Source organism: Boleophthalmus pectinirostris, unplaced genomic scaffold, assembly GCF_026225935.1.
Source record: "Boleophthalmus pectinirostris isolate CB_2022bp ecotype Guang Dong unplaced genomic scaffold, ASM2622593v1 HiC_scaffold_14, whole genome shotgun sequence".
Taxonomy (NCBI): domain Eukaryota; kingdom Metazoa; phylum Chordata; class Actinopteri; order Gobiiformes; family Gobiidae; genus Boleophthalmus; species Boleophthalmus pectinirostris.
Genome location: NW_026571047.1, coordinates 26037538 through 26057608, shown reverse-complemented (window position 1 = coordinate 26057608; position 20071 = coordinate 26037538). Strand labels below are relative to the sequence as shown.

The window sequence follows — 20071 nt, the reverse complement described above, 5'->3', positions numbered from 1 at the left end:
TGTGTTTCCTTTAAAGTCCAGTGCGGTTTATTTGTAAAAAAAAGTTTGAAAATAGACCATTTAATGACAGTGTGCCTTATAATCCAGAGCGCCTAATAGCCTGGAAAATACGGTAATAAAGCACTGTATTTGAGTATACATTTTAGGGTATCTGGGCGGCAGTAGCTCAGTTGTTTAGTGCATTTGTCCACTGATCTGAAGGTCTCGATATACAGTAAAACATCACAGGTTGAGTGGTCAGATCCACTGACCCACAGGTTGGTTGGTGTGATTCCAGCTCCCACAGATGAATGCTGTTGTTCTGTCCTTGGGCAAGACACTTAACCCACCTTGCCCCAAGTGTCTGCGTACACTGGTGTGTGAACGTGTGTGTGAATGGGTGAGTGGTTTCTTCTTGTAAAGCACTTTGAGTGCCTTGAAGGTGAAAAATGTGAATATTTTCCATCTGTACTTTAAGTAAGTGCATTTAAAATTGTGTCAAATCAAATCAAACTTTATTTATAGAGCACTGTTAATACAAAAATGCAACACAAAGCACTCTTTACTTTGACTTCATTACATTTGAGAGTAAGTATTTGTACTTTCTACTCCACCACATTTTTGAACAGGACTGAAAAGTAAAAGTATTTTTGTATTATTGTTTGAGACCTGCTGAAAAGGCTGAGGGGGTTATTTTTAACAAGTTAAACAAAAAAATTAAATACTTTTAAACAGGGCCGTTGACAGAAATTTGGGGCCCAGGGCAAGGAGTCTCACATAACCAACCCCCCCCCCATATTTTTTTTATTAATAGGAATAGGAATTTTTAATTAATAGGAAAATAATCTAATTCTGTGCCCTTACTACCTAGAGGCCAGGAACAACAGATCCCTTTGTCCGCCTTAGTCGACTCTCCTGCTTTTACTTCAATAGATTTTTCAAGTATTACTTTTTCAAGTGTATTTTTTTGTTCCAGTATCTGCGCTTTAGCTTAAGTAACAAAATAGAGTACTTCTTCCACCACTGGGCAAGACGATATTTGCTGAAATATGCAGGAAAATACCTGGTGCAGGGGAAAAAGAAACAAGAACAAAGCTGTATCTACTGTACTCGTATATATGAGCAGTCTTGGGGCTGTCCCTTCTCGACCATGAATTACACAAACAAACAAAAAAAATCCAATATGGCACAGTCCCATATGGCCTCTAGTCTATTTCCACTCCTCAAAAGTCCCTTAAGGATTTGTGCTCCTCTTCTTCCTCCTCCTCCTCCTCTTCCTCCTCCCACACTACTATAAGCTTTGACATTTACAGGGTCCAAACTAGGATGCGGGGAAGGAGCTAGGAGACATGTTCAAGGACCTAGTGCGCTTCCTTGTTCTCATTAGGAGTCCCCCATCATCAGTCTTCTCTGCTTGACATGTCAGGGTTTATTAATCGCTTGAGGAAACATTATTGACCCAAACTTGCTGCTCCTTATCTGCACCACGGTGGTCTATTTTATACTGACCCTTTAATCCCGACGCCGCAGCAATATACGAGAATATTTCATAGTTAAAGGGCCCATACTACGCTATTTTCTGATGTATGTTCAGTGTTGGGAAGGTTACTTTTAAAATGTATTCCTCTACAGATTACAGATTACATACCCCAAAATGTAGTTTGTAACATAATCCATTAAATTACTTAAAGTGAGTAACGTAATCTGAATACTTTGGATTACTTGATATTGTCATGTTTTTTAAAACTACATGAATGTACCAACCACATCCTGAAAATTCTTGTTTGTTCAGTCTTTATTTGACCAGATTAAAAATATTATTGATAGAGAAATGATTTTTATATGAGATCACTGCCTTAAATTATGTCCACACTACTGTTAGTGTCATATTGTATTAGTTTAGTCCTAGTTTAGACCTGGTTTAGTCTTAGTTTAGTCCGGGTTTAGTCCTGGTTTTAGACTTGGTTTACACCTGGTTTAGTCCTGGTTTAGTTCTAGTTTGGTTTAGTCCTGGTTTAGTCCTGGTTTAGTCCTGGTTTAGTCCTGGTTTACACCTGGTTTAGTCCTGGTTTTAGTCCTGGTTTAATTCTAGTTTGGTTTAGTCCTGGTTTTAGTCCTGGTTTAGTCCTGGTTTACACCTGGTTTAGTTCTGGGTTTTAGTCCTGGTTTTAGTTCTGGGTTTTAGTCCTGTTTTAGTTCTAGTTTAGTTTAGTCCTGGTTTTAGTCCTGGTTTAGTCCTGGTTTTAGTTCTAGTTTAGTCCTGGTGTAGTCCTGGTTTAGTCCTGGTTTTAGTTCTAGTTTTAGTCCTGGTTTAGTCCTGGTTTAGTTCTGGTTTAGTTCTAGTTTAGTCCTGTTTAGTCCTGGTTTAGTCTAGTTTTTTAGTCCTGGTTTTAGTTTTAGTTCTAGTTTAGTAGTCCTGGTGTAGTCCTGGTTTAGTCCTGGTTTTAGTTCTAGTTTAGTCCTGGTGTAGTCCTGGTTTAGTCCTGGTTTTAGTTCTAGTTTAGTCCTGGTTAGTCCTGGTTTAGTCCTGGTTTTAGTTCTAGTTTTAGTCCTGGTTTTAGTCCTGGTTTAGTTCTGGTTTAGTTCTAGTTTATTTTAGTCCTGGTTTTAGTCCTGGTTTAGTTCTAGTTTAGTCCTGGTGTAGTCCTGATTTTAGTCCTGGTTTAATCCTGGTTTTAGACCTGGTTTACACCTGGTTTAGTCCTTGTTTAGTCCAAAATGTGAAAACAGGAAAATACCACCATGTAATCCATTTATTTCAACAAAGTAACTGTAATCCAATTACCACTCACTGAAACAGTAACTGTAACTGAATACAGTTACTCATAATTTGTACTCTGATTACGTAACTCCGGTACATGTAATCTGTTACTCCCCAACACTGTGTATATTATAATGTTTCCTCATCACAAACAGACCTGGAGTTGTGTTTTGTTTCCTTCACACATGTTTAACACACAAACTCTCCATATTTAGGCTGAGTTCTTCTCTCAAACTGAAAACGCTCTGTTCCTAATTGTGATGTCATAATAATAATAATTCCCACCTGTCGTCCCTGGGCAGGTTGACGTTATAGTTCATAAAATCAAACACACAAAGAGAATGTGAAGAAGTAAATGTTAATTAGAGCGCTCGCTGGATCACCGCTGAAGAAAAATAATAAGAGATCAGGTGCTCTACGGAGATCCCAAGTGGGCAAATTACTTACTGGATGATAAAAGAAGATCTGAGGCACTGCAGTGTGCTTTGCTCTGATTTTATTTCATGTCAAACGCCCGTTGGGTGTTGGGCATTGACATACAAAGAGAATGTCTTTATAATGTCCGGAGCATCATAACAGTTCTGTATCATCATTCACACCCAGTTCTCTCAGTGTCAAGTGAGGTGAGACATGCCCGAGACTCAGCTGCTCCTCTCGACGTGGAGGAACAGCGGCTCTACTCCGAGCTCCTCACCCTATCTCTGAGGGAGGAAACTCATTTCGACCGCTTTGTTCCTACCCTCACCTACGGGCATGAGCTTTGGAAGTGCTCTACTGTGTTTTTAAACTCCACCTTCACTAGAATCATTTGGACGATTTCAACTCAGGAATTGGCTTTCTCGACTGAACTAAAGGTAAAATTAACTGTTAACTTGAAAATTCATTTCGCTTCATAACATCACAAGGTGGAATAAAGCATTTTGAGCTTTGGAGATGTAGACAGACTAAAAATAACAAAACACAACTCTATGTCTGTTTTGAGGAGTACAGCAAAAAACTAAATCTAGTCAAGTTAAGCTGACTTGAATTAAGAAAGTTTTATCACGATTTGAGTAAATTTCACTTGAAACGTAAAATGATCTGCCAGTAGAACAAGACTTTTTGTACTTAAACTATGAAAATACATCTTACTACACTTAAAATAAGAAAAACAACAACTTTTTGCACTTAAATTAAGAAACAAAATCGAATGTTGCTTGAATTAAGAAAAACACACTTATTCCATTAATTTTACTTGTCAAGTTGAATCGACTCAAATAAAGTCAAATGTTCTTAGTTTAAGCCAAGATATCGCTTTTTAACATCATAACATGACTTAAAGCTCACGAGAATTAATTTTGTGTAATATAAGACCTTTAAAATCCATATCGTACCATAAAGTCAAGGTTTATTAATGGCTTCATGAATATAAAATTGACCTAAAATGACTGGTCTCACACACACACACACACACACACACACAAGGACACACCCTCGTCTCACCCAGATGCCCTAACGCTCTCTCGGTCCTCCAGCGGTCTATGCTCCACTCGCTGCAGGGTGTGAGTGTGGCCCCTTTAGTCTCATCACTGCAGCACCTCGAACACTGTCTTCATTCATTCACTACGGGCTCGGCTCCGCTCTATCTGCTCTATAGGGAGAGTTTTTTTGTTTTTTTTTTCTCCTCCAGTTCAATGCAGCTGCAACCCACACACCTGCAGCCTTGGAAGGACAAAAGCCTGAGCCTGAATATAGGGAATGCACCAAATATTAAATAAAAGGTTAGGATCTTGAATGTCAGGAAAAATATATCCACTTTTTGACGTTACGCAAAATCCATAGGACGTCACGATTCTGGAGAACTAATTGTGATTTTTTTTTTCTGATAAGGATTGTGTTTAAAGGTGCATTGTGTAACTTTCCATCACCTGCTTGCTTCCATGGATATGTCATTGCTCTGGAATGTTCCACAGTGTGACATTAAACAGCTCAACCTTACATTTATTCAATTACAAGTGGTTTTATAGCTCAAAAATGCTTAGAAAAACAGATATTCTGACTGTAAGCAGCGTCGCCTCTTCACAGATCTGACCTGTAACTTGGTCTGCTTTGGTCTCCATGAAGATAGAAGTAGTAGTTTAAAGCCACACTGTGAAACATTCCAGACAACGGACCCTCCAACAGAAAAGTTACACGATGCAGCTTTAAAGTTCACATTTTAAACCAGACGAATTGACAAAAATACTGAAACTAATACGAGAATCACGTTTCAGAACAGGTTTGTACAGATCTAAACCACAAGGTCAGCAGTTTTATGCAGAATAAGACTGGATATTTTGTTGTTTGTGGAGGATATGATGGTACTTGAGAAGCTGCAGCCTTTGCGATTTGCTAATTGCAGTTTTGATTGTGATGATTCAGGACGAGCTCTTCTGTGTTTCCATTCCTCTGCGCCGGACGTTAAGCCACATGCAAGGGCGCAGGTTTGCATAGGGACAGTGGGGACATGTCACAAATAATATTTAGGGAATACAAAATAGTCCCTACTAATATTTGCCATTTTATTTTAATACATTTAGTTCACGTTTTGTTTATTAGACGTTCTGAGATGTGTTCAGTGATATGACGACGGGGTTCATTGTCAATTAGCGGAGCCAGGAGCCTAAACTGGGGAAGCGGCAGGACAGGGCCGCACCTGAAGATGTCAGCTTGAGCAGGCGTGAGTGAAGACGCTGTGCACCAAACTTTGAGAAACTTTTCAAAAGGAACTTACTTGGCTTCATCTTCAATTAAACTTCACTTATGATGAGTTGCCGCGGAAAAAGAGCGACTATCTCCACAAGTGCACCTCCCAAACAGAGCCCTACTCGTGCTCTGGACTCTACTGACAATATTCCATGGAAAAATGTTTGGACATGACCTCACAAATATCTCATCACCAACAAGCAAAGAAATCTGCTACAAACTTCTACATCACTGTTATCCGCTAAAGAATCATTTTAGAAGGGAAATGGACACAAACTGTACATTTTGCGAAATGAAAAATGAAACCACCTCTCACTTATTTTGGACCTGCCCAGACTCTGTGTGTTTTTTTTGGAAAGAATTCATAAAACATATAATTATTATCAACGTACATTATCAGCCCACTAAAGCTGAGACCAAACCTACACCCTTGGCTCCATCTCAGCTTTCAATCATCAGTTATTAGTTTTTTTGAATGTTATTTTCCTTATATTTTCATTTTTCATTCCATTTCATTTTTATTATTCATTATTTTTATGTTGCAATTTGTGAAATACTGAGGTCAAGAAGTTGTTAAAAAGGTAGAGTAATGCAAAATATAAGACCTTTGAGCCTATAGTTTGAACATCAGAGAGTGTGAACCATTTTTGTGACTACTTTCTCTGGCCATATGTCCCTGTTTGGCCGTGTCCCACTTTGAGACTCAGAATATAGCATGTCCTCATTTTTAAGTCAGGCCTTTGAGTTTTCTGTGTAAAAAAAACTTACACGATATTTTTTAATACTCAAACTGTCCACTGTTAAAGATGCATTTTCGCAGAATAAGGATGACTTCTGCTGACTAGGGAATGTAACAATAACCAAAATATTGTGACGTCGTATCATCAAAAGTCACATAATAATATCGTGGGCTGTCACAATATATCGAATTACAAATTTCTTTGCTTAAATGTATGGTTTTATACTAGAAACAGCTTATAAACTACATATCCCATGATTCATTTCAGTGTAGACAACATGAAGACAGATATTTTTTACTTGAATTCTTGGGATTATAAAGGAAATAATTCACACCAAAATCTTGTCAAGGTATTAAAATAAAAGCAAAAAAGTTATCTATCTCCAAAATATCGAATAAATATCGTACCGTGAGATGCATATCGTGATAATATCGTGAGATTTGGATATCGTTACATCCCTAAGATGGCGTCACCGTAAAATGAACGGAAACAAAGTACAGAGTAGAGGTCTGCGCAGGACAGAATTTTCCATCCCACTCCTGCCCGCTCCCGTAAAGAATTGTAATTTTTAGTCCCGCTCTCGCCTGCATCTGCGATATTTTGACCTGCTCCTGCCACAAGTCCCGCAAGATGGGGACGTTCACGTTCTTAAGTTTGATCAAACACAGAGAAGCTGAAAGGAAATGTCTAAAACAGTGGTCCCCAACCTTTTTTTGCTAAATCCTGTTTTAGTCCTGTTTTAGTCCTGGTTTAGACCTGGTTTAGACCTGGTTTACTCCTGGTTTAGACCTGGTTTAGACCTGGTTTAGACCTGGTTTAGTCCTGGTTTAGACCTGGTTTAGACCTGGTTTAGACCCGGTTTAGTTCTGGTTTAGACCTGGTTTAGTCTGGTTTAGACCCGGTTTAGTCCTGGTTTAGACCTGGTTTAGTCCTGGTTTAGACCTGGTTTAGTCCTGGTTTAGACCTGGTTTAGACCTGGTTTAGTCCTGGTTTAGACCTGGTTTAGTCCTGGTTTAGTTCTGGTTTAGACCCGGTTTCTGGTTTAGACCTGGTTTAGTCCTGGTTTAGACCTGGTTTAGTCCTGGTTTAGACCTGGTTTAGACCTGGTTTAGTCCTGGTTTAGTCCTGGTTTAGACCTGGTTTAGACCTGGTTTAGTCCCGGTTTAGACCTGGTTTAGTCCTGGTTTAGACCTGGTTTAGACCCAGTTTAGTTCTGGTTTAGACCTGGTTTAGACCTGGTTTAGTCCTGGATTAGACCTGGTTTAGTCCTGGTTTAGTCCCGGTTTAGACCCAGTTTAGTTCTGGTTTAGTCCTGGTTTAGACCTGGTTTAGTCTTGGTTTAGACCTGGTTTAGACCTGGTTTAGTCTTGGTTTAGACCTGGTTTGGTCCTGGTTCAGTCCTGGTTTAGTCCTGGTTCAGTCCTGGTTTAGTCTTGGTTTAGTCCTGGTTTAGTCTGGTTTAGTCTTTGGTTTAGTCCTGGTTTAGTCCTGGTTTAGTCCTGGTTTAGACCTGGTTTAATCCTGGTTTAGTCCTGGTTTAGTTCTGGTTTAGTCCTGGTTTAGACCTGGTTGGTCTTTAGTCCTGGTTTAGTGGTTAGTCCTGGTTTAGTCTGGTTTAGTCCTGGTTTAGTCTTGGTTTGGTCTTGGTTTAGTCCTGGTTTAGTCTGGTTTAGTCCTGGTTTAGTCCTGGTTTAGTCCTGGTTTAGTCCTGGTTTAGTCTTGGTTTAGTCCTGGTTTAGACCTGGTTTAGTCCTGGTTTAGTCCTGGTTTAGTGGCACAGCCTGCGCGACATACATGAGGGGGAACATCCGGTGGTGTAGGATCCTCGTAAATTTGTGCTGCTTAAAATGTTTTTAATCAATGCCAAATGAAATATCCAGCACAAATCATGCTTATTATTATTATACTTACATTCATCATTTGTATATTTTACTTTACACTCATATTTAGTTTGCGGGACTGCAGTCTATCATCCCACCCGCCCACTCCCACGTTTTGTAGCCCCACTCCCGCCCACACCCGCGATGAGCTTTCAAAATGTGTCACTGTTTTGCGTCAGGTCGTGCAGAGCATTGGGCAGCTTCAAAATAAGTGATTAATGATGACTCAAACATGCACAAATCACTCCAAATACAACATCGAGAGGGTAAATGAGATGGAGAAACATGGTTTAAAAGCTCTTAAAAGTCAATGTTGCATTATAGGTCTGCTTTAAAATGACTCGCTAATTGATAATCGTCGTTCTTTTAAACATCTTTGCTCTGATTCTCTTCTCTGGTGCATTTTTGAATCGTATGTAGTAGACTGGCTGGGAGTGTTATTTCTTAGTGGTAACATAAAGGTTTCAGATGTATTCCCAGAGCGGCTTTAAAGAGAAACAGACCACGTGAATCAATGGACCAGCTCTACATGCTCCAGCAGTCCGATCGATCGCCATCTTCCTCCTCCTCGCCACATTCTTCCACAGCGGAGAGGCAGGAGCTGTCTGTCAACCACAAGACACTCCCATCTCCATCTCCATCATATGTACAGAACTTAAAAAGACCACGCGTTCTTTCTGTGAGCTGCGTCGCCACTCCACAGACCTGACCTGTAATCACCTGGTTGTCTTCGTCGTTATAGATGAGTTCCAGACAAAGCGATCAGAAAGACTCGGATGTGCTCACCGTATTAGAGGAAATGCTTCTTTAAATGCGCACTGTGTAACTTCTCTGATGGAGGGTTCTTCACCTGCTCGTCTCCATGGAGATGTGCCTAGAATGTTCCACAGTATGGCCACAAACTTCTGAAATTGTGTGTTTATGGCACTGAAAAACTTTTTAAAACTTGCTTCTGTGATAAAGCTTGCATCTCCATAAACTTACTCTTACTTGACCTGGAAGAGCCTGTTCCTACTGGTTCCTCCTTGAAATGTTGTTCTATTGGCTATAATATTCCACAATATGGACTTCTGTGGACTTCTGTGGACTTCTGTGGACTTCTGTGGACTTCTGTTGGACTTCTGTGGACTTCTGTGGACTTCTGTGGACTTCTGTGGACAGTATGGACTTTGTGGACAATATGGACTTCTGTGGACTTCTGTGGACAATATGGACTTCTGTGGACTTCTGTGGACAATATGGACTTCTGTGGACTTCTGTGGACTTCTGTAGACTTCTGTGGACTTCTGTGGACAGTATGGACTTTTGTGGACAATATGGACTTCTGTGGACTTCTGTGGACTTCTGTGGACTATGGACTTCTGTGGACAATATGGACTTCTGTGGACTTTTGTGGACAATATGGACTTCTGTGGACTTCTGTGGACTTCTGTGGACAATACGGACTTCTGTGGACTTCTGTGGACAATACAGACTTTTGTGGACAATATGGACTTCTGTGGACTTCTGTGGACAATACAGACTTCTGTGGACTTCTGTGGACAATACTGGACTTCTGTGGACTTCTGTGGACATATGGACTTTGTGACATATGGACTTGGACTTTGTGGACAATATGGACTTCTGTGGACTTCTGTGGACAATATGGACTTCTGTGGACTTCTGTGGACAATACAGACTTCTGTGGACTTCTGTGGACAATACGGACTTCTGTGGACTTCTGTGGATAGTATGGACTTTTGTGGACAATATGGACTTCTGTGGACAGTATGGACTTTTGTGGGCAATATGGACTTCTGTGGACAATATGGACTTCTGTGGACTTCTGTGGACTTCAGTGGACTTCTGTGGACAGTATGGACTTTTGTGGGCAATATGGACTTCTGTGGACTTCTGTGGACAATGCGGACTTCTGTGGACTTATGCGGACAGTATGGACTTTTGTGGACAATATGGTCTCCTGTGGACTTGTGTGGGCAATATAGACTTCTGTGAAATAATGGACTTCTGTGGACGTCTATTTAAAAGGAATACAAGTTCTGCTTTTTATTTTCATGGGATCATGCAGGTGACATACCACTTCCAGAAAGTTACACACTATATCTTTATCACTATGAAAAAAAAAGTTTAAAAAGTCCAATCCAATCCAATTCATTTTAGTTTCCAAAGTGCTGCACAGACAAATTAATACAATAAAATGCAGTAAATCATAAATAAAAAGCTGAAAATGATTTATGAATATTAGCCAATACTGCAATATTAATAATTTCATGATATTGTGTTGTCCTAAAATGCTTTATATCTTTTGAAACAGAATAGTATTGTTTTGTTGTAGTGAAATTGCACATGCGGTACTCCCAGTGGTCCTTTAACTGGAGTCAGACCTGTTAAAGTTTACAACCTGTTGTAAAGTGTTGAAGGAGGACAGTTAAAAGGTGCTGTCTATATTTAGGAATTACAAGAGACTTCATGTGTCACGAAGCCCTTCAAACGTGTGCAGAGGTGCATCGTGACCCACGGAGAACAGATTACAGGACACTCAAAAACACAGATAAATTGGATATAATATAATAGTAGTAATGAAATTAAACACTAAAATGCAAAATTTGGTGTGCAGAATATTGAAATATCGATATATTGTATCGTTTAATGTGATGATACAGTATCAGTGTCGTGGGCTGCTGTATCGATATATTGACAAGAATATTTTTAGGTATATTTTACTAAATTATTTTGTGTAAGAGCTATAATTGTTTTGACATTTTCACAGTTTTGAATGAAAATGGGCGTTTTTCATATTAACTTGCACAAACTTAGTGGATTTAGTGGACTTTTAGTATCACAGCCATGATTTAGTCTAGAGAAGAGAAGTGATGACAAAAAATACAAAATGTCTATGAATCGTGATCAAATTAAATTGTGAGTGAGATTCATTTTTTTGTTCACTCATCTCATTTTTGTGCTTGTTTAATTAATTGTTTTTGGAATACAGTGATCCCTCGTTATGTTCTAAAAATAACCCGCGATAGGTGATTTATTATAGGTTATTATATATATTTTAAGGCTGTAAAACTCCTCACCACACACCTTATACACTTTTCTCAGACAGACAGTTACAACCCTTTTTGCATCCTTCTTAAAACTTATTGTTGCTGTCGTCTTTATGTTATTTTCCTCCTTCTTTTATGTAACAAACCGAAGATTCATTTATTCCTTAATGGCGCCTACAGCCACATAACTTCTACCTTCCTTCAGCGTGTCCAGAAGTCCAAATTTTTGTGCGATGGTTTGCATCTTCCTCGGCCTTTTGGGTGCGACCGCAGGAGCCTTTGTCAGTGCAAAACGTTTCATCGACATTGTGGGTTTTGTCGGGGGAGAAAACTTGCAAACATACAGCACTTCAGAATCACACTGCTAGAGATCGAACATTTATGTAAATTTGGCAGCTGAACACATTCTGTACTGTGCAGGAGACACGTCACGGAGGAGACTGATTGACAATGGTCTACAACATGCGATTATACTCTGTAAAAAAAAAAAAAAAAATACACAAAACAGCGAGGGCGCAAAAGGTGAATAGCGAGGGATGACTGTATAATCTTTGCAGCTTCTGACTATTTTTCTATTATAAACAGTACTATCTATATTCTAGTTTTGCATGCCTTCAAAAAAAGAGACCTTGATATAATCTTAACTTTCATTTCTGGTATGTGGCCCTCAACACAATGTAAACACAGCTGAACTACTACACAATGCCAAATAAATTCTTTAGTACACACCTTGCATCTGTATTTATACAACAGCTTTGAGTAAATTAACACTTTAGTCTCACATCAAGGAACTCCCTGGTTAAATTTAAGGACAAATTAGGGCTTTTCTGTGTCGAGTTTGCATGTTATCTCTTATATATTTCCTTTGAGATAGGCAAATTGTAGTGCTAGACAAGTTACAAGCCAGATCTGTGGAGAAACAACCCCATTCACCGCAAGTAGACATGTTTTAAAGCAACAAAAACACTTGTAATTGAACGCAAAATCTTCCTGGAGACAAGCATAAAAAGTTACACTGTGCACTTTTAATAGAAGCACTTTCACACATTATATATATATGTGCTGTAACCATGACAACGCTATCAACCAGATTGAGAGCTTTCTTAAAACAACAGGGAAAGCCTAATATTTGTTTTACTCAAAAGCAGATACGATCTCTGTAGTCACTAAGATAATATTTGAACAAGCCCTGATACGTAAATGGAGTAGGAAAGCAATATTAAAAAAGGAAAAGGAAAAAAAACTCTCTCTCTCGTAACAGCTTTGCACATTTTTCTCAATGGACTGGCCAGTGCAGCCTGGTGGAGCAGCTCCTCCCTGTGGCGGGTCGGGGCGTTGCAGTGTCTGGGGTAAATGAGTGACCAGGATGTGAGTCTGTCGTCCCATTGTGTGTGAATGAACTTTGCGCCGCTGCACATTCCTCAAGGCGGGCGTCATGAATGGACAAGAAATCTTCTTTAGATCAGGGCTTCTCAAACTGCGGTACCAGGACCAGAGCAGATACTATTTTCCATTTTTCATAACTTCGTTTAGAGTTGTTGTTTTAGTTTAATTTCTTGTTATAGTTATTATTTATGAATAGAAATGTGCATTTTTAGGACCTAGTTTTTATTTTAACGTCTACTTTTATACATTAATTTGGATGTTATTTTTAGTTCTTTAGGTATTTACTGCACCAGGACCAGAGGAGATACTCAACGCTTTTGTAGTTTCTACAATTTCAGCTATTTTCCTATTTTCATTTCTTCATTTAGAGTTGTAGTTCAGCCTCATTTGGTCCTGTTTTAGTCCTGGTTTAGTCTTGGTTTAGTTCTGTTTTATTCCTTATTTCTATGTAGTTTAGTCTTGGTTTAGTCCGTGGTTTAATCCTGGTTTAGTTTGTGATTTAGTCTTGGTTTAGTCCTGGTTTATTCCTTGCTTACATGTAGTTTAATCCGTGATTTAGTCCTTAGTTTAGTCCTGGTTTAGTCTGTGATTTAGTCATCGTTTAGTTCTAGTTTTAGCATTGATTTTTTTTTTTTTTTATTTTGTCCTGGTTTAAATGTAATATTCTAATATCTATAGCCCAACTTTGTACAATTTCATACAAAAAAAACAAAAAAACAAAACATTATTTATTTTATCATGGTATGGGTGTTTCACATTATTGCACTAAAAGTCTCCTTATTGTGAGTGAGTGTGACTCTACATAGACCTGACTTGTAACGTTTCATTTGGAGGGCAGGTCTTGCTTGTCCTCATGGAGATGTTATTGCTTTGCCTGAAATGTTCCGCAATATTCCTTTATATCTCCATCGACTCAAGCAAGAAGCGTGTCAGCAACAAGAAATAATACGTACTGCTGCTTTAACGTTTTTGTCCCCTGGTTTCGTTTTGTTTTGTGATTTTAATCTCTTTGGAATCTATTTGGAATTACTTTGTGTATAAACCTGCCTTAGATATGACTTTTATGCTTTAGTCCTGGTTTAATCCTGGTTTTGTCCTGGTTTACATTTGGTCCTGGTATGACACTATGATGTCGATTTATTTTGGTCCTCTTCTAGCCTTGGCTTAGTTCAGGTTTAGTTTAGTCCTGGTTTTAATGTGTTATGACTGGAAGCATAACTCGAGCCTTTGTTTAGATCAGTTAAGTGAGTCTGATCTGATAGTCTTGGTTCAGTCCTGGTTTAGTTCTAGTTTGGTCCTGGTTTAGTCCTGGTTTAAATGTTAGTATTATCTTAGACTTGACCTAGACCTGGTTCAGTCTTTCTTTAGTCCTGGTTTAGTTCAGGTTTAGTTTCTTTCATTAGGTTTTGTGGTCACTCGTCTGGATTTGGTCCTGATATGACCCTAGTTTTGTTATGATGTTGATCTGTGTTGGCCCTCTTCTGAACCTGGTTTAGTTCAGGTTTAGTTTCGGTTCAATCTTGGCTTAGTCCTGGCTTCCTTGTAGTTTATCCTTGGCTTAGACCTGGTTTAGACCTGGTTTAGTCCTGGTTTAGTCCTAGCTTAGTCCTGGTTCAGTCAGTGGTTTAGTGCTTCTTTAGGCCTGGTTTATTCCTTGGTTTCATGTAGTTTAGTCCTGGTTTAGTCTGTGATTTAGTCCTGGTGTAGTCTGTGATTTAGTCCTGGTTTAGTCCTGGTGTAGTCTGTGATTTAGTCCTGGTGTAGTCTGTGATTTAGTCCTGGTTTAGTCCTGGTGTAGTCTGTGATTTAGTCCTGGTTTAGTCCTGGTGTAGTCTGTGATTTAGTCCTGGTTAGTCCTGTGTATGTAGTCCTGGTTTAGTCCTGGTGTAGTCTGTGGTTTAGTCCTGCTTTAGTCCTGGTTTAGTCCTGGTTTAGTCCTGGTGTAGGCTAGTGGTTTAGTCCTGTGATTTAGTCCTGGTTTAGTCCTGGTGTAGGCTGTGATTTAGCCCTGGTTTAGTCCTAGTGTAGTCTGTGGTTTAGTCCTGCTTTAGTCCTGGTTTAGTCCTGGTGTAGTCTGTGATTTAGTCCTGGTTTAGTCCTGGTGTAGTCTGTGGTTTAGTCCTGCTTTAGTCCTGGTTTAGTCCTGGTGTAGGCTGTGGTTTAGTCCTGCTTTAGTCCTGTTTAGTCCTGGTGTAGTCTGTGATTTAGTCCTGGTGTAGTCTGTGGTTTAGTCCTGGTGTAGTCTGTGATTTAGTCCTGGTGTAGTCTGTGATTTAGTCCTGGTTTAGTCCTGGTGTAGTCTGTGATTTAGTCCTGGTTTAGTCCTGGTGTAGTCTGTGATTTAGTCCTGCTTTAGTCCTGGTTTAGTCCTGGTGTAGGCTGTGGTTTAGTCCTGCTTTAGTCCTGGTTTAGTCCTGGTGTAGGCTGTGATTTAGTCATGGTTTAGTTCTTGTTAAGTCCTAGTTTAGATTCCACAGTCCTTGCTTCAGACCTGACCCAGACCTGGTTCAATCTTTCTTAAGTCCAGGTTTAGTCCATTTCTCCTGACCTCATTAAACTCTAATTAAACCTTGACATCATTTCTGTATCTCTCCAAGTGTTCCCATGCATTTTGCTTATGGACATGTCTCAGCGTTAATCTAATCTCCTGTTTTTTATTTTGTTTTTCCACAGTTACAATGGTCCTTTTTCTGGTGGCGGCCACAATAACATCCAATAACTCCAGCAATGGAAACAATACACAAGGTAAGAGCCCGGGACATGTGAGTCTGAGACACACTCCTCTATTTGTGTCCATACAAAACTCCTATTGCTCACAGACACCAGTCATCACTTCTTCCAATAGTTCACATGGCATCACAACAAACTAGAATCCAAAGAGTTTAAAATGGAGCTGGAGGAAGGTCAGGAAGGAGTCGAAGGTAGAACTTGTTGTTTAAAGGTCTTGACTCTTGTGAGCTTTAAGACGTGTTATAATGTTGTTACCTCGTCAAAAACAAACCAGGAGTTGTGTTTTGTTTCATTCACACATGTTCGAGTACCGTATTTTCTGGACTATAAGTCGCTCCGGAGTATAAGTCGCACCAGCCAAAAAATGCGCAATGAACCAGGACTGAACCAGGAGGAAAATAGGTCTAAACCAGATCTAAACCAGATCTAAACCAGGTCTAAACCAGGACTAAACCAGAACTAAACCAGGACTAAACCATTACTAAACCAGGATGAAAATAGGACTAAACCAGGGCTAAACCAGGGCTAAACCAAGATGAAAATAGGACTAAACCAGAACTAAACCAGGACTACCCACTAGCCAAAAAATGCACAATGAAGAAGAAAAAAATATATCTAAAATCACTCTTTTTGGGGAAATGTGTTTTATAAAATCAGAGACCAGGAACCAACATTTCATCTTCATCTTCATTTTCACAGACTGAACAGACATTAATATGTTAACATAACATATTAACAGTTATTCAAATAATTATAACATAAACAACAGAACAGAACAAGTTTACCAAACTCTCCATCTCACTCCAAATCACTAAATCCACTGAATTCTTCATCCTCAGTGCCACTTCTGCGTGACCTCCGGAGATAAACCATAGATCCACAATGTAAACGGCGCGCCACTTCCTCTTCTGTGTAGCAGTCGTCAGACTCAGCATCAGTTCAAGTTAGAATTATTCCGGCCTTTCTGAATCCCGACAGGATGGTTTCAGTTGTCATTTAAGTCCAGGCTTTGTCGATTCATCCAGTGACTTCCAGGAAATTTACTTGGTGCACTCGCCTGGTTGCCATGAAGCCGTGTTCTCTATTCCTGCTTTCTGCCAGTCCCTCACAAGTTTCTCACTCACTCCAAACTTTCTTTCTGCTGCTCGATTACCGTTTTCGGCTGAATATTTCACTATTTGCAGCAGGACAGCGGCTCTTTCTGCAGGAGACATGCGCAGTAGAGTGAAGTGACAGAGGTACAGGAGTAATAGTAGTAACAAATACTGACACACAAGCCTAGAGCCTCTCGTGGCTGTCAGTGTGAAAATTTTAATGTATAAGTCGCACCGGAGTATAAGTCGCAGAAAACACCCAAATCATTAAAAAAGTGTGACTTATAGTCCAAAAAATACGGTAGTTTACAATGAAGCTGGAGGAAGGACAGGAAGGAATCTCTGGTAGAATTTGCTGTTGTCAAGGTCCAATTTTACTCGAAACTGACTCTTGTGAGCTTTAAGACATGTTATAATGCTGTTACCTCATCAAAAACAAACCTGGAGTTGTTTTGTTTCATTCACACACGTTTGCGTAATCCTTTACTATTAGTCTGTCTGTCGCCAAAACTCAAAATGCTTTGTTCCACCTTGTCATGTCATGAAGCGATATTTTCAAGTTAACATCTACCTTTTACCTTTTGTTCAGCAGAGACAGAAAATTCCAGAGCTGAAGTTATCCAAATGATTAAGATTAAGATCAACTTTAATGTCCCAAAGGAGAAATTCATCTCAGGCTCACTGCTCGAAACTTAAAAACACAGTTACTGAAGATGAAGGTGTATGGAGTTTAAAAACACAATGGAGCACTTCCTGTATTACCACATGACATGACAAGGTGGAAGAGAACTGCAGAGACTTGCGTGTTAAACATGTGTGAATGAAACAAAACAAAACACAATTCCAGATTTGTTTCTCATGAGAAAACAACAGAGACAGTGAAACAGAGGTGGAACCAAGTCGTTGTTTTGCAAGTCTCAAGTCTTTGATCTCAAGTCCGAGTCAAGTCCCAAGTCAAATACAGGCAAGTCTAAGTCGAGTCTCAAGTCACTGGTCCATAAGTTCAAGTGAAGTCCAAGTCGTCTGCTTTGAGCTTCAAGTCATTTCAAGTCTTTAAACCAAAGTAGATTCGATTTTTGCAATTTATATGAATTTTAAACTAATTTGTACTTAATAAATCATAGTGTACTGTATTTTCCGAACTATTAGACGCGCTCTTAAGCCTCCAACCTCATCAGAAAACGACTGCGCACCCCACAATCTAGAGCGCCCTATACACGAATCCACTCGGGTGTCCCAGCACAACTTCAGTAAACTACAAACCACCCGCAGAACACGCAAACACACACGGAGCAGACAGCGAAACGGGAGGAACGAACCGAAAAAGCGAGTGCAATGTGCCACTTCTAGACACAACTGAACAACTGAGTCACTGCGAACACACCGGTTTATTTGTGAAAAAAGTTTGAAAATAGACCATTTAATGACAGTGTGCCTTATAACCCAGAGCGCCTAATAGAGTGGAAAATACTGTATTTATATATGAGTATTTATAGAGTATATAAGAGTTGTAGAAATGTACATTTTTCCTTTTTAAATGTTTTGACAAGATCTTAGTGTGAATCATTATGGTCAGAATAGAAAGAATTCAGATTTAAAAGTGTTTCTCAAGTCTTCTCAAATCACAGGCCTCAAGTCCAAGTCGACTCCCAAGTCTTAAGGGCCGTTCACACCAAAGCGTCAAAGCGTCCAGTTTCTATGTAAAGTCTATGTGGATGCACGACTAGAGCTTCTTGCGGCGCGTCTTCAGCATCAGCGCGGCGCGAATCTGGCGTCGACGCAGTGCATCTTGAGCGTTTTCGCGTCGACGCTCTAGATGCGTGTCCAAGGCGTCAGCATCAAGAAGTTGAAAATGCTGAACTTTTCGCGTCAGACGCGCCGCGTCAACCAATCAGGGACGAGTATCCAGAGACTCAGCGACGTTATTATCAGGAAGCAAGACCCGAGAACCAGAGTGAGAGCCACAAACGTGAGCGGAGCATGAATATATACGCCACAATTACTGAGCCGATCACGAGGACTACACCAGGACCGGACCAGGACCGGACCAGGACTAGACCGAGACTAGACCGAGACTAGACCGGGACTATACCGGGACTAGACCGGGACTAAACAAGGACTAGACCGGTATTAGACCAGGACTAGACCAGGACTGATCCAGTGTCATTAGCGGAGTATAAATATATATATACACCCCAGTCTTCGACCCGATCTCCTCTGCTGATGTTTTATGTCATAAAAACACTCTCTCAGTCTGGTCTGACATCGTTTCAGGAAAAGACCGGGACCGGGCTCTTGTTTCCAGGGCAACGGACGCGCGTCAAGTATTTTTGTCTCGTTCGTCCACGGCGTCAAAGACGCGCGTCGAGGGCGTCTAAACTCAAATGCAAAGGCGTCCAAATAGAGGCGTCAAGGCGTTTTTTGGCACTTTGGTGTGAACGGCCCTTTAGTCTATTTTATCAAGTCAAGTTTCAAGTCCTAAAAATAGTGACTCAAGTCTGACTCGAGTCCAAGTCAAGTCCCACCTCTGCTGTAAAACATTGTAATATGAGACCTTTGACACAGAAACACATACTGTTCCTTTAAAAACAAACATTATTTCATCTTAAATCTTTGCAAAACTTCAAATCAGACTTGTGCATAAACAGTATTGTAATATAGCAGTGCTGTAATTTTCACAGTATGTCTATAAAAATACGAAGGTTTCAAAATAAGTTTAAGCTACACCTAATCTACGCAAAATGTAAAGGGGGAAAAGTAGTGAGAAAAACCCTGAAACACACCTACAATCTCATATCCACACGGCTCTATTTTAAGAAATGGAAAAGGAAATCCTACCATTTAGCCCGAGTGAATGTGGGGCATAATCTGAGCTGGTGAAATGCCAACTCAGAGGCCTATATGTGTTTAGCTCTATTCAGTTTTTTCAATGCAGATCACTATCACTTAATTTTGCTATAATGAGACAAGAAACACTCAGTCGACCAAACATTAGTGTAACAATACACTATTATTTACTATGGGGTCACTGAGTTTACCAGATCCTACAGGTCCTATATTGTACATTATTCTAGCTGTTTAAGAAACTTTGGACACCTTCATACTAGAATTTTGGTAATTTAACTATTAATGTGTCTTGAAAATATCTCCAAGCCAGTAGAGGGCACAATGACTGGACCTTTAGGTACATTGAAAAGTAATGTTGTAGTACTCGAGACCATTTTTTTGCTGTCTTGGTTTTATTTGGGATTCGGCCGTGTTCGACCCCTTTTTAGCAAAATTTGAATAAAACAACAGATTTTGCCAAATAGGGTGTCAAACTTCATTCAGGCTAAACCAGGTCTGAACCAGGATGAAAATAGAACTAAACCAGGACTAAACCAGGATGAAAATAGGACTTAACTAGGACTAAACCAGGGCTAAATTAGGACTAAACTAGGACTAAACCAGGACTAAAACAGGACTAAACCAGGACTAAAACAGGACTAGGACTAAACCAGGATTTAAACCAGGACTAAACCAGGACTAAACTAGGACTAAACTAGGACTACCAGGACTAAACTGGGACTAAACAGGACTAAACCAGGATGAAAAATAGGACTAAACCAGGACTAAACCAGGATGAAAATAGGACTAAACCAGGACTAAAAAGGCTAAAAGGACTAAACCAGGACTAAACCAGGGCTAAATTAGGACTAAACCAGGACTAAACCAGGACTAAAAACCA

At 39.8% G+C, this 20071-nt stretch overlaps 1 protein-coding gene across 3 annotated transcripts in view; it reads left to right on the top strand.

Annotated features, from left to right (window-relative positions):
* ptprea (protein tyrosine phosphatase receptor type Ea) overlaps positions 1-20071 on the top strand; it is a 221838-nt gene that overhangs the window by 153026 nt on the left and 48741 nt on the right. For all 3 annotated transcript variants that reach the window (XM_055150269.1, XM_020940688.2, XM_055150270.1), the window contains exon 4: positions 15194-15265. In XM_055150269.1, the coding sequence (XP_055006244.1) occupies positions 15199-15265 (67 nt within the window). In that variant the 5' untranslated portion in view covers positions 15194-15198. The remainder of the gene's footprint in view (positions 1-15193; positions 15266-20071) is intronic.